The sequence below is a fragment of the Arvicola amphibius genome, chromosome 10, assembly GCF_903992535.2.
Source record: "Arvicola amphibius chromosome 10, mArvAmp1.2, whole genome shotgun sequence".
In the NCBI taxonomy this organism is placed as follows: domain Eukaryota; kingdom Metazoa; phylum Chordata; class Mammalia; order Rodentia; family Cricetidae; genus Arvicola; species Arvicola amphibius.
In genome coordinates this window covers 99249152-99264424 of record NC_052056.1, presented here as the reverse complement: position 1 = coordinate 99264424, position 15273 = coordinate 99249152, and the positions used below count along the sequence as shown (strand labels likewise).

Genomic DNA, 15273 nt, shown 5'->3' with positions numbered 1-15273 from the left:
TTTTGTCTTTCCAGGTAAACACTGGGAGAGCTCTAAAATAGTGAAAGCAAGCCTGGTGTGATAACTCCCCTTTCCATCCTTGCTATTATAGACACTGAACCCAGAAACTACTTTTTTATAGTGTGCGTGCATGTGTGTTAGTATGCACTTGTGCATATGGATTTCCTCAGATGCCAGAAGAGGGTGTTGGGTTTCCTGGAGCTGGAGTTATAGGCTTTGTGAGTCACTTGATGTGCATGCTGGCAACCAAACTCTGGTCCTCTGCAAGAGCAGCCAGTGGTCTTAGTTGCTGAGCTGTCGCTCTAGCCCTGCCTCCCCTTTGACTTCTCAATGAATGTTCTCCTAAAGGAACTCACTGACTTTAGGATAGAATGTGATAAAATATTGTATCTTTTCCCCAGCCAGCTTCAAAGAGCCAAACTCTGTGATGCACCTCTATTTACCAGGCTTTGAAATTTTTCAAAATTACCAAGTTAAATTCTCCCCCCAAAAAAGTGGAAAACATGTTGCTTTGAGAGACAAGTCATTGACACCTTTCAAATGTCTGCTTTGTCCAGAAAGTCCTTACTGCTCAGGCTATGGAAGGATGACACTTCACCTGGCGCAGTTCCTGCGTAAACGCCTAATGTTTCTCCAAGGAGGTGTCCCCGACGTGGCCTGGCTTTGGCTCTGAGCATTCCAGACTGTTCTCTGAAGAACACCCTCCTAGGTGGTACTGCCATCACACAAGTCCCCAGTCTTCGTTCTTGAATGGCTGGCACATTTGTTTGCTTTGTTTTGAGACAGGCTGTTCCTGTGTCACTTGGGCCAGCCTCCAACTCAGGCCTCCCTGCCTCCGCCCCTCCCTCAAAGTGCTGGGATTACACATGTGTACCACCGTGCCTAGCTGAAAGCTAGGACAGGGTATTTGCATCGATCCATACAAAGGGGAAAGGCAGAGATGATCAGGAAAACTAAATGTTAGCTGTGGTTTATTGGCAAGTTAGTTTTGTGTAAGTAATTTCATTCAGACTTTAAGTCCTGCCTGGGGCTGTGCTCTGACTCCACAGGGAAGCTGTTTGCTGGTGACAAACAAGGACCTGGATAAAGGTCATTTTGCTCCATCTGATTTGTTTCATATGGTAATTTTTATTTTTGGTAAGGCTGAAGTTAACTAATGTGAAGTTAGCTAAAGTAACTAATTTTTGCTAGGTTAATTAAGAGTAATTAAAGAGAAGCAGGTGTGGTAGCACAAACTTTTAATCCAGGTACTCAGATAGCTGAAGGAGGAAGAAGGCAAGTGTAGAGTGCACGCATGTACACGCACATACATACAGATCAACCAAGTTTTGAATATGATGAAAGAATCCAATAATAAAACATAAGCAGAATGCACAGTTAAGCAAAGATGCCTAATCAAAAATCTTCTTTTTATGCTTTTTAGTCATTGAAAAATGCAAATGTCATAATTTCACCCAGATGTTTATACCTTGAATTGTTTCTTTTGTGGGAGGGTGGTATTGGGAATCAAACCCAGACCCCATACATGTTAGACAAGTACTCCACCGCTGAGCTCCATCCTAGCCCTCAGTTCACTTTGTATTTTGAGACAGGGCTTGGCTGTATAGTGCAGGCTGACTTCGTGCTTAGGCTCCTCTTGTCTCAGCTTCCTGAGTGGCTGATACTGATGTGGCCCAGCTTTTTGGGCTTTGTTTGTTTGTTTGTTGATTGGTTGTTTTGTTGTTGTTGTTTTTAATCTTTTCTGCTTTGAGCCAGCCTTAGCCACTGAGGCCATTGGTATCAAAATACTCTTAATACATATGGGTATATGGGTCTGGGTGGCAGGTGTGTCACAGTGTTAGCCTCAAACAGCAGCAGGGGTGGGTGAAGGGAGTTTACCATGTTAGACAAGGCCTTGACTCACAGGGAGCCAAACAAGGCAAGCATCCCTCAGAGGGCCATTTGTGCTGCAGTTGAGCCATCTGCCATGTGAAGCTGTCACACTGGCAAGTTGGCAAGTGTGTACTGCCATTCATGATCAGATGAGGTCATTCTGTGTCTACCTCTCCTGAGGAATATGGGGACAACAACCTTCCTATTTACACTACTCTACACATCACCCTCTGTGTATGTGAGTACGTGTGTTTGTGTGTGTGCACGTGCGTGCGTGCATACGCTCGGGCAGGGTCTCATAAAATCCTGCTAACCTCTCATCAACAGAACATTCAAGAAGTGAGAAACTCTGAGAAGAGAGGAGAAGACGACTTCTGTTTGTTATCTCTGGTCAGAAGCCAGGAAGGAGCTCTAAGCCCCTTGTCCTCCCGAAGTTCAAGTTGAGAGTGCTAGTTGAAGGGGGTGGCTTGCTGAGTCCTGGGACTGCAGGCCCAGGAGTCAGAGCAACAAGCAAGAGAGGCAGCACAAGGGCCCTTTATGAGGACAGGCCCCACAGAGAAGCCTGGGTCTCCTTGCCCTCTGCCTGGCCTCCCAACTGGCCGCAGCGCCTGGGCTGCATGGCAGAGCTTGCCTCTTCTTGCTTTAGAGGGCCCACTGCCCCCACATCAGGGATGACTCAGGGTCTGGCAGGCAGAAGCTGCTTGGAACCTTTTTCTTTTTGTTCAGCATGTGGTTGGGGAGCTCAAGGCTTTGTCATATCCAGCAGGAAGACTCTGTGACCCCTTCCCTTTGGCAAGCCTCCACCACCAAATGGGAGGGACTTCCATATGCCTGGCCCCTCATTGTCTTGCAGCTCTGTCTGTACCCCTGGTCTCCTCAGGGGAGAGCTGCCGCCCTATGCACAGGTGGCCTAATGTAGTCAGTAGGAGGCACAGTTGCACTTCACTTGTAGGCAGAAAGCCTAGTCAGTAGCTTTTTGTCATCCACAGTTCTGTTCTCAGGCTGTGTGTGTCTGTGTGTGTGTGTGTCTATGTGTCTGTGTGTGAATATGTAGAAGCCAAAAGATTGGCATTGGGTATTTTATTCTGTCATTGTCCACTTTAGCTTTTGAGACAGGATTTCACACACACATATGCACACATACACACACATGTGCGCGCGAGTGACAAGCTGTGTATCTACATCCAGCTTTTACATAGTGATCCAAACTCAGGTTCTCATACTTGCCCAGAAGACACTTTACCAACCGAGCCATCTCCCCACCCTTTACTAACTTTTTGACTATGACCAAGTTAACTTCTAAATTTTGGTTTCTTCAACTGAGAAAAAAAATGAAATTTTACTGTACCATGTTTGAATTAAGCAAGATAAGGTATGTCAGACATACAGTCTCTCTAGTGCCTGGCACCGAGGAGGTAGTTAATGTGTAGTACTTGGGGACAGAGCTCAGGGCCTGGCATGCTAGGCAAGCATTTTATCCCTAACCTGTATTTTCAGTCCATGGCTTTTGAGACAGTCTCACTGTGTAGCTCAGGGTAGTCTTGCACTGCTAATCCTCCTGCCTCAGTCTTCCTTTTGCCATGATGACAGGCCTGTTTTTACCACTTTCATTAGCAGCCCCAGCTTTTCATTTGTTTGTTTGGGTTGTTGCTGGTTGTGTTGAGTCAGGATTTTGTTGCCCAGGTTAGTTCATGTGTTCCTTCTACCTCAGCCTCCTGAGTAGCCGTTGCTTTTAATTTTAGCAGTGTTGATAGTTTTTCTTTTCCAGCAGCCCATTTGGGCAACTGCTCATTGTCAGGCTTCAAGAAAAAAAAAAATGTGAAGCTGATAAAAGCCCTTGCTGTGCAAACGTGAGGAACTGGGTTCAAGTCTCCAGCTCACGTGAAATGCCCGGTGTGGTTTTACACACCTGCAACCCCAGACACTGGGCTGTCCAAACCATCCTCTGCGGACCAGTGGCTCTCCTAGCAAGTTCCTGGTCCCTGAGACTTTTTCAGGGTCAAAATTACGTTCTCACCACTAACAAGCCAGCCCCCACTTGCTCATCCCCTCTGACCTGTGAGAAATGTCAGGGTATCGTTACTCTGATACCACACTAGATATGTATATTCTTGGCTTTGAAAATGTTCTCAGAACTAAACCTGACAGCACAGGCCTGTCATCCCAGCTGCTCTGAAAGCCAAGACAGGAGGACTGCAAGATCAAAATTAGCCTGGACAATTTAGCCAAAGCCTGACTCTAAATGAAAACTCTAAAGAGGGCTGTGGCTAGGACTTAGAGGTAGATCCTTGCCTAGCATGTGAGGCTCTAGTCCAGCCTCTAGCAGTGGGGGTGGGGTGTACTTCTTCAGTTTTCATTTCTAATGCAATGATTATTGAAAGTTTGAGCTACTGAGTGTTTGGGGCTCCAAGTCTGCTCTATTTGGGAATAGGGTAAAAATCCAGGGACTTTCCAGGAGCTGAAGAAACAGGTGCTGACTCACCCTTGTTCAAAGCTAGAACTTCCCAGCAGGCTGTGGGGTTTACTGATTGCTTATTAGCATCTCTGCCTGTGGGGTGAATCTTTCTCATTGCTGGGGACCAGGTGTAGACAGGTGCTAGATAGTAGGCAGTCTAGGAGTTACTAAGCTAGGAAAGGGGAAATATCTGACAAAGTCAGCCTTGAAAAACACACATCGTACTGGGCAGTGGTGGCACACACCTTTAATCCCACCACTCAGGAAGAGGCAGGTGGATCTCTGAGTTTGAGGCCAGCTTGGTCTACAGAGTTAGTTCCAGAACAACCAGAGCTGTTACACATAGAAACCCTGTCTTGAGCCACACCCCCAAAAATGAAAACAAAGACACACATTGGGCTGCTGAGATGGCTCCAGTTAGTCCCTGGAGCCAACTCCTATAAGTTGTCCTCTGACACACATGCACACACAGTGGTGTACACAGGCAGACAGAAACAAAAACTTTTGAAAGTCAGGTATTGTGACATACACATTTAATCCCAGCCTTTAGGAGGCAGAGGCAAATAGATCTCTCTGAGTTCAAGGTCAGCCTGTCTACATAACAAATTCCATAATAGCCAAAGCTGTATGGTGAGATCCTATCCCAAAAAAAAACAGGTACAAAAAAGAATCTCTTAAGGGTTTTTGAAGGGCTGAAGACATGTATCTTTATGCAGTAAACAGGACCTCTGAGACTCATGGGATTGCTGGGGCTGAGGGCACACTAGGGAGCATGACATTTTTTTTTTATGGTTCATAGTTTCCTATCCCTAAAATACTGCTTTCTATAGATGGATAGCAAAGAGCCTCTATATAGCAACTTAAAGCCACAGATGCCTGCTGTGCAGGTGGTGTAGTGCGTTACACAGAGGGTAGGGAACAGGACTGCACTCAGGTCCTCAGCAGTTCAAGTGTCATATGTGCCCTCATCTAAGTTCTGTGACTGACTGATGTCCCCATTTTTTGGTAGCTGTCAATAAAGAACATTCTCAGCTCCTTCTTGTTACCTACCACCTTGACTGTGTCCACCAAGGCCCCTGTACACATCACATCTGTGCTGTACCACTAATCCTCAGCCACGTATTGCACTAAACAGGGACTTCTCCTTCCTTTTGCTAATGCCACCGCCTAAGCTAGCAACAGGGACATGTCTAACAGTAGTCAGCCTTGAAAGCATACACAAAGACTGCTCCAGACCATTGAGACCTGATCAGAGAAAGTGGACAGTGTTCCCAAAGATGGTACCCAAGATTGTCTTGTTCTCCATACATGTGTGCAAGCATGCACACACACACACACAAGCCCCAGATATGGACTCTTTCTTCTGTCTGCTTATGCTACTGCCTCAGTAGAACCAAGAGGGAGTGGCTCCGACTGTGAGCCTGCTGGGATGATGTGGTGGAATAACTGTGATCCAGCAGCTTCCTGTCTTTGTGTTGGGGGAGGGGATATGTGAACAGGACCAGGAGAGAGAACAGTCAGTACAGGGGCTGAGCCACTTGGCCTCTTGACAGTGGCTTCCTTGCATAGAGGGTGGGAACTGCTGTGTGAGGAGCCCATGTTGCCTGGAGAGGCAAGAGCTTGTTTCTGAACCTCAAGTGCCTCCTCTCACCTCAGAGCTTGGTTGCCAACCACCAGGGCCGCCTTTGCTGCTTATCGTGGGGGCTGGGTCAGGGGGACCTTCAGCTGCAGTTCTGGGAACAAAATCTTCTCTTTGAGTCATCCCTCTGTGGCCTTCCTTCTCTCTAGAGCAGGAAGGAAGTGACTGTTCACCTCTTCCTCTGGGCCATCTGGGACAAAGGACAGAAAGACAGACAAACAAGGGCCAGGCTTTGTGTGCACATATGTCATCTCAGCACTGAGAAGGCTGAAGCAGGAGGATGGATTAGTTCAGACCAGCCTAGGCTGCATCATGAGATTCCCCACCCCACCCGACCCCCATATCTCAAAGGTTTTAAAAACAAAACAACAGGGACTGGAGTGATGGCTCAAAGGTTAAAAGCCCTGGCCACTCTTCCAAAGGACCTGGGCTCAATTCCCAACAAAGTTGCCTGTGACTCCAGTTCCAGTGGCTCTTGCATCCTCACACAGACATACATGCGGGCAAAACCCCAGTGTACATAAAAAAATAATCTTTTTTTAAAAAGGAAGAAAGAAAGAAAAACTTGATTTAGAGGTTGGTGAGCCCTGTTCTCAACTTTTTTTTCTTTTTTTCTTTTTTTGGTTTTTCGAGACAGGGTTTCTCTGCAGCTTTTTTAGAGCCTGTCCTGGAACTAGCTCTTGTAGACCAGGCTGGCCTCGAACTCACAGAGATCCGCCTGCCTCTGCCTCCCGAGTGCTGGGATTAAAGGCGTGTGCCACCACCGCCCGGCACATGCTGTTCTCAACTTTTTGTCAGCAAACCACAAGCTATAATGGGTGCCCTGTCATGGTCTTTACTTGTCAAAGACCTAGAATGTGTAGCTTTGGAGGTGGCTCAGATGGCATAGTATTTATTTGCCTCACAAGCATGTGGACCTGAGATTGACTCTTGGCACATACCAGTAATCCCAGCATCTGTAGGCAGAGACAGCAAGAACTCTGGGGTTCACTGCCATTTCAGCCTGGATGATCGCCAGACATTGAGGGACCCTGTTTTAGAGAAAGTGGAGACTGACACCCAAGATTGTCTTTTGGCCTCCACACATGTGCATGTGCACATACACACATATATGCACTCTTCAAGGCATAAAGTAAAAGAATAATTTTTGGTTTTTGAGCTCTACATTTTTCTCTGCTCCCCTCCCTGTCCTTCTCCCCTCTCCCTTCTATCCTCCCCCAAGGTCCCCATGCTCCCAATTTACTCAGGAGATCTTGTCTTTTTCTACTTTCTACTTCCCATGTAGATTATATCTATGTAAGTCTCTCTTAGTGTCCGCATTGTTATCTAAGTTCTCTGAGATTGTGGTTTGTAGGCTGGCTTTCTTTGCTTTATGTTTAAAAACCATCTATGAGTAAGTACATGCGATAATTGTCTTTCTGTGTCTGGGTTATCTTACTCAAAATAATGTTTTCTAGTTCTATCCATTTTCCTGCAAAATTCAAACTGTCGTTATTTTTTTCTGCTGTGTAGTACTCCATTGTGTAAATGTACCACATTTTTCTTATTCATTCTTTGATCGAGGGGCATTTAGGTTGTTTCCAGGTTCTGGCTATGACAAACAAAGCTGCTATGAACATAGTTGAGCACATGTCCTTGTGGCATGATTGAGCATCCTTTGGATATATATCCAAACGTGGTATTACTGGGTCTTGAGGAAGGTTGTTTCCTAATTTTCTGAGAAATCACCACACTGACATCCAAAGGGGTTGTACCAGCTTGCATTCCCACCAGCAATGCAGAAGTGTTCCCTTTTTCCCAAAACCTCTCCAGCATAAGTTGTCATCAGTGTTTTTGATCTTGGTCATTCTTAGAGGTGTAAGATAGAATCTCAGAGTTGTTTTGATTTGCATTTCTCTGATGACTAAGGATGTTGAACATTTCCTTAAGTGTCTTTCAGCCATTTTAGATTCCTCTTTTGAGAGTTCTCTGTTTAGGTCTGTACTCCATTTTTTTAATTGGATTATGTGATCTTTTGGTGTCCAATTTCTTGAGTTCTTTGTATATTTTGGAGATCAGACCTCTGTCTGATGTGAGGTTAGTAAAGATCTTTTCCCATTCTGTAGGTTGTCATTTTGTCTTGTTGACCGTGTCCTTTGCTTTACAGAAGCTTTTCAGTTTCAGGAGGTCCCATTTATTAATTGTTTCTCTCAGTGTCTGTGCTGCTGGGGTTCTATTTAGGAAGTGGTTCCCTGTGCCAATGCGTTCAAGTGTACTTCCCACTTTCTCTTCTATAAGGTTCAGTGTGGCTGGCTTTATGTTGAGGTCTTTGATCCATTTGGACTTGAGTTTTGTGCATGGTGATAGATATGGGTCTATTTTCATTTTTCTACATGTTAATATCCAGTTATGCCAGCACCGCTTGTTAAATATGCTTTCTTTTTTCCATTTGATATTTTTTTGCTTCTTTATCAAATATCAGGTGTTCAAAGATGTGTGGATTGATATCCGGGTCTTCTATTCGGTTTCATTGGTCCTCCTGTCTGTTCTTATGCCAGTACCAGGCTGTTTTCAGTACTGTAGCTCTGTAGTAGAGTTTGAAGTCAGGGATTGTGATGCCTCCAGAAGTTCTTTTATTGTCCAGGATTGTTTTGGCTATCCTGGGTTTTTTGCTTTTCAACATAAAGTTGAGTACCGTTCTTTTGAGGTCTTTAAAGAATTTTGCTGGGATTTTGATTGGCAAGAATAATTTTTGTCTCAGTGCTGTCTTGTTGCCCATGTGTGCACACTTATTGAGAATGCACAAAGTAAAGGCAACAGGTGAGCCCAAGCCCACTGTCATCTCTAAGACTAAGGTTCTCATGGAATTTAGAGAGCCACACTCTGGGATTGATGGAGGAATTGTTTTCCAGTCTTCAGCTTGCTTGCTTTTTATTATAATTATTGTTGTTACTACATTTATTTTGTGTGTGTGAGTGTGTGTGTGTTTATGCGCACACAGGCACATGCATGCTGTGGCACACATATAGAGGTCAGAGGAAAAGTTTGTGAAATCAGTTTTCAATTTCTACCTCTATAGGTTCCAGGGATCAAACTGAGGTCATCAGCTGTGACAAGTGCTCTCACCACTGAGCCACCTCAGTAGCCCTCATCAGTCATGGCAATAAGTGTTCTTACCACTGAGCCAACTTACTAGCCCAGCCTTTGATTTCTAAAGAAAACTTTGCATTCTGTAACCCCCACATACACACATATGTGACAGTCCCTTTAGTCACCACATAGCAGCCTCTCAGTTCCTCTAGGGCCCCGTGAGTGCCATTGCATCAGTTAGAGGGCAAGGCCATGAGTGATGCACACACATGGGCATTGGTTGTTCAGTGGCCCAGTTTGTGTCCAGAAGAGAAATTCACCACTAAAGATTCTCCTTGTTCTGGGTTGTAAATCACAGAGAACTTCTAGAAATTGGACTGCCCATCCTTGTCCCTTCTCCTCAAGACTTAATGTTTTTACAGACATCACCCAAAGCCCCTTGGGCCATGTGTGTCAGAGGCAAAATCACACAGCAGACTGGGTTTTACTTCTATCCCTAGTCCTTTTTACTGGTGTGGCCTGGAGGTGCCCATATCCATCATCTATACCAGAAGGCTGTAGGGAAGCACCAAGAAGAAGAATTTGAATCTGGGGCTGAAGCTGCCAGAATAACAGTTGTTTTGTTTACTTGCTTGTTTTGAGACAGGGTCTCTCATATCACAGGCTGGCCAAGAACTGACTCTGTAGCTCAGGATTATAGGTATGCCTATCATACCCAGTGTATGTGGTGTTAGGAGTGGAACTCAGGGCTTTATGCTGCATGCTAGTCAAACACTCTAGCACAGAGCCACATCTCCAGCCCTTGAAGCAGCTTTTTCTTTTTAAGTTATGGGGTTCAGGATTTATTTTTGTGTGGTGGTTGTTTGTTTTTCTAAAATAGGGTATTGTTCTATAAACCTATCTGGATTGGTACTCACTATGTAGTCCAGATTGGCCCTGAGCTGTGGTAATCCTGTCTCAGCTTCCCAAGAGTTGGCGTTATGGATGTGTACCATCAACACCTGTATTATTTTGGGGGGCTGGCGGGGGAGTTGAGACAGTGTTTCTCTGTAGCTTTGGAGCCTATCCTGGAACTAGCTCTTGTAAATCAGGCTGGCCTCTAACTCACAGAGATCCACCTGCCTCTGCCTCCCGAGTACTGGGATTAAAGGCGTGCGCCACCACTGCCCAGCTTGTATTATCTTGTAAACTACCTCTGTGTCCTATGTTGCTTCCCACTGCTGTAACTCAGAACAACCTGAGGCAGGAAAGGGTTTCTTAGGCTTATACTTCACCTTGCAGTCCATCACTAGGGAAGTCATGGCAGGAACTCAAGCAGGAACCTGGAGTTGGGAACTGATGCAGAGACCATGGAGGACCACCGCTTACTGTCTCACTTCTGGTTTTCTCATCGACCTTTTTTATACAACTCAGGAACTGTCTGCCCAGGGGTGGCACCACCCACAGTGCACTCAGTGCTCCCATATCACATATATCATTAATCAAGAAAATGCTCCCCAGATTTACCACAGGACAATCTATTGGAGGCACCCCTCAGTTGCTTGTCCCTCAATGTCTAGTCCCTAATCCTAGATAACTCTAGCTTGTGTCAAACTAACAGAAAACCAAGCACACGCAGACACTCTTCCTTCCTAGACCTTGCTTTCCTATTTGCAGCAGAACAGCCCAGCCATCATCCCCCACTCCCACCCCCATTCTACCCTTCCATCTGCTCCTGTGGCTTCCTCCATCAGGACTGAGCTGTGACTGTTTCTCTTCATGACAGGGTGAATCAGTGAAGTACTTCCTGGATAACTTAGACCGGATTGGCCAGCTGGTGAGTAGCCCCCGTTTCCCTGCCACCCCAGTCTACCATCCAGGGTTAGAAAACCTGATGTGGAGACCAAAGCAGACAGTGGCTCCAGCGACACCATGAACCAGGCAGTTCATAACATCTAATTCTGTAAACTGTTCATCTGTTATATCCTGCTCAGCTCTACACACCTGGTCTTAGGGAAGAAATAGCCCTGTGAGAATGGCTTCAGCCCATTCCCTGTGACAAACATTGGCTAGAGCTAGCGCCAAAGGAGACTTCCTGTCACTTATTCTGATAAAGAGTTCTAGCATATGCCAAGGGAAGCAGTATGGTGAGACCCTAGGTAAAGTGGTGATCATTCACAACCAGCCTCAGCAACTTGCCCGCCTGTCTGCCCGCCCAAGAACATCTCCATTTGCACTGCCTCCTCACAGTCTCTCAGTTCTTGGTCTGGTGGAATGGCATCCCTGCACTCAGCAGGCCTAGGCCAGAGGATCAAGAGTTAGAGGCCAGCCTGGGAGACCCTGTCTCTATAAAACACAAAAATAAGATCAGTGTACGTGGCTAACAAAACTGAAAAGCACATTCATACCGCCATTGTGACCTCCAGCATCTAGGCAGTTTTAAGACTTCCCAATCAGCTGGTGAATTTTCCTTGGTGATACTGTTACTTTTTTAACATTTTGAATTGAACTGACATCTTAATGAGCCCTGCTTATTGCAGGTGGGTAGTGTCACCTAAATGTCTGTTGTCTGGATTTTCTCCTCTGTGCTGGGTTTTCTCTCCCTTTTGATTTATTGACTAGAATTATTATTACTCATCCATGTGAGTGTCTTAGTGTGGATCTCACTGGTCTATCCTCATAGTATAATAGACAGATATCGTCTATTCCCTGTGACCTAGAAAGTTATTCTCCAGCCAGTGTTGGTAGCAGCCTGTTGACTTTGGGTGAGGCTATAACATGAGTGGACAAATGTTCTGGTCCCTGAGGCTTCAAATGCAGAATCAAAGGGGTTTGTCCATGGAAAGATTTTAGAATGTATGTGCTCTGAAAGCTAGAAAACTAAACAATATCTTTAGTATAGAAGTAAATGAAAAAGATGTTTAATTTCTTCTGGTGGAAAAGACAGACAAGATTTTATACAAGGCTCAACTGAAGATTCTGGCCATTCTCCCTTAAGCCAGAGAGCCTGTATTCACTGTGAAACGAGGTGTTTAATCCCGTGGCTTTGGTGTGAGCTGAATTTATAGTTCTGTTAGTGAGACTTGCTTTTGGTGTTGGGTTAAATGTTCTTGCAAAAGTCCCTGTATCTTTCTCCTGCAGCCTGTCCTTCTGCCAGCATTTTTTGCTCATCCTTTCCCATTTTTCTTCCTTTTCAAATGTCTCTCTTCCTCTCGCTTTCTAGAACTACTTCCCCAGTAAGCAAGACATCCTGCTGGCCAGAAAGGCCACCAAGGGAATCGTGGAACATGACTTCGTTATAAAGAAAATCCCATTTAAAATGGTGGATGTGGGTGGCCAGAGGTCACAGCGCCAGAAGTGGTTCCAGTGCTTTGATGGGATCACGTCGATCCTGTTCATGGTGTCGTCGAGTGAGTATGACCAGGTCCTCATGGAGGACAGGCGCACCAACCGGCTAGTGGAGTCCATGAACATCTTTGAGACCATTGTCAACAACAAGCTCTTCTTCAACGTCTCCATCATCCTCTTCCTCAACAAGATGGACCTCCTGGTGGAGAAGGTGAAGTCGGTGAGCATTAAGAAGCACTTCCCAGATTTCAAGGGTGACCCACACCGGCTGGAGGACGTCCAGCGCTACCTGGTACAGTGCTTTGACAGGAAGCGTCGGAACCGCAGCAAGCCCCTGTTCCACCACTTCACCACTGCCATAGACACCGAGAACATCCGCTTCGTGTTTCATGCTGTGAAGGACACGATCCTGCAGGAGAACCTGAAAGATATCATGCTGCAGTGAGAGACAGCCCCTCTGCCGTCCTCTCGTGGCCTCCATGGCCCTTGGTCACATGTCTCTGGTGTGTCGTCGCCTGCATGGACCTGCAGTGGGCATCTCGAATCCACACCATTTAATACCTGGCTCAAGAATGCTGGACTGCCAGCCACACCAGCGAGCTCCAGGCAAGAGGACGTAGGAGTGTCAGTGATAGCTACTGAATCCGGGGACTGTGAAACTACTGAATCCATGCCATCGCTCTGGTGTTGATCTGTAAAACCTGGTAACACAGCTTTCTCCCTCCTTGTAGAAATCATTCCTTGCTGACACAACTTAACCAAGGTTCAGGCACACACGTGCTCTCATTAATGACAGAAACACAAACCCAGCTGGCCTTATAGGCAGCTCTACCCTGTGACATGCAGGTCCTCACTGAGACACACTAACTCAGAAGCTTAGCCTCACGTTAGGGCATAGAGGGGCATGCAATGCTGCTAAGCTCAGAGTGCCCAAGCTCAGGCCACAGTGCCACCCCCCAAAGTGAACACACTGCCTTTAAAATTGTGCCAACACCCTCAGAGTCCCCACTTCAGGCATATCAGGATGAGCCAAGGAGCTGAGCCAGGTGAGCCCACTCCCTGCTGTAGAGAACAAGGTGGGAGCTGTGAAGCTGTTAATGCCCCAGCAGCCACTCACCTTGTCTTCATGCCCAGCAGGGCACGGTGTGGAGAGGTGGCCTCTGGAGTGGCTGTGGCTAGCCTGTGTACACATAGTGGTGCTCTCTACTCCTTCCCCATCCCTCCCCATCCAATGGCAAAGACACATAACCAAGTGACCTTGTCCATGGCTCCTCTGCCTTACTTGACAGTTGGTGGCATGTAGCCTCCCCTGTCCTGGGTTCTGAAAGCAGGCCAGAGAGATGTTCTGCAGCTCTAGAGCATCTTCATGCCTTGGCTGCTTGGTGGGCCCCAGCCACTAGCATAGCCCTTCAGGAGAAGCCCTGGGCTCTACACACCATCCCTCACCGTTGCCTTCACACAGTGCTCTCTGCTGTCAGAGTTGCTGGCAGGCCACCTTCTGTCACTGTGCACACAGAGCCAATAGGCCCCTTCCGCACTCTGGTCCATGAGGATGCAGAAGGCTGAGGACATCAGCACAACCTGCTGCATCTCAGCCTGTCCTGTCCAGCTTCCTGGCAGGTATCATACTGTTTTACAATCTGTTGCATTCCAGACCTGACCCTCAGTACATTAATTATTCTCTAGGGGCTGGGGGCGGGGGGCTTATAACTTCCTAGCATTTGAAACAAAAGATCTCTAGCCCCAGAATGTTCTTTGGCTCACTAACACATCCAAGAGCCCTGTCTGCAGCCACACTGCTCCTGACACTTGATCTCTATTGCATCCCAGTCTTGGCTCATTTCAGCAACCAGACAAATAGGATTCTTGGAGCAGATGCTAAACCAGGAGAAGGGGGCTGCTTCTGAAACCCCACTATTGCAGTGCTCTGATTAGGAAATAGCAGTCACTTTCTTGCTCACTTGTTCTCACCCTCTTTGCTTAAGAACTTTATCAGCATTTGCTGAGCTTCTGGCTCTTTCCTTTGGGAAGAAAACAGCCATTCTGCCTGCTTCACCAAGTCTTCATGAGCTGAGGGGATGTGGCTAGCAACCACGTGGGGCTCCTTGGGGATCTTAGGTCTGCACACAAAAGGCATCCTTGCCAGGTGCCTTGTGCCCCATGTATCTCAGTCAGGGCCGAGACCCCAAGCAGACACAAGCTGTTCCCCAGCCACTGTTGGAGGTCGCTGTGACTGAGGTGAGTGGTGGGGCTGTCAGGGAAGAGTGCTTGTCCCTCTGACAGCCTGACATACGTACCAGTCACTTTCAAAGCTGGAAGCATGTGAGTAGCAAGATGTGAAATTCCAACTAGCTGAGCAGGTGGATGGCCAGAGGCCCAGCAGCTTGGACCAGCTCAGCCTCTGGCCCACCGTCCTGGTGAGCTGAGCCTGGCCATGTCCTCTGTTAGGATGCCCCTACTCTGTGATCCGTGAAGTGGTGCAATCGGAAAAGGAGACAGTGTTTGCAGGGCGAGGCTGAAATCATTTACAAGTCTCTACACATAGATTGTAGTCGTTTGTCTCCCAGACATTAGGCTTTTGTATTTTTTTTATTTTAATTTCACTGTTACCCTTGACTATTGTCCTTTTTATTGCAGTGTTGAGAAGCAGAAGGTATTTGTGCCTCCTCTATTACTGCAAAAAATAAATAAATAAATGTAACAATAAACTTCCTAAAATCAGATTGCTTCCTGCATAGACTATAGATGTTAAAGGACGGGCTGGGGTCGGGTGGGGGAGGCATTCTGAGAGGTGTTCTTAGTTAACTCCTATACAGAAATTATCTCAAAGCTCTTGACTCATTCTGTAATTTAGAACTGTCTAGGATTTCTAGTCTTAAGATTTCCCTACTTCTTTGTTAAGATAAAAATA

At 46.5% G+C, this 15273-nt stretch overlaps 1 protein-coding gene across 1 annotated transcript in view; it reads left to right on the top strand.

Moving 5' to 3' along the window:
- The window catches only part of Gna12 (G protein subunit alpha 12), an 83325-nt gene extending 68242 nt beyond the window's left edge, over positions 1-15083 (top strand). Inside the window, exons 3-4 of the mRNA XM_038346443.2 lie at positions 10801-10851; positions 12238-15083. Of these exons, the coding sequence (XP_038202371.1) occupies positions 10801-10851; positions 12238-12807 (621 nt within the window). The 3' untranslated portion in view covers positions 12808-15083. The remainder of the gene's footprint in view (positions 1-10800; positions 10852-12237) is intronic.
- The last annotated feature ends 190 nt before the right edge of the window (positions 15084-15273 follow it).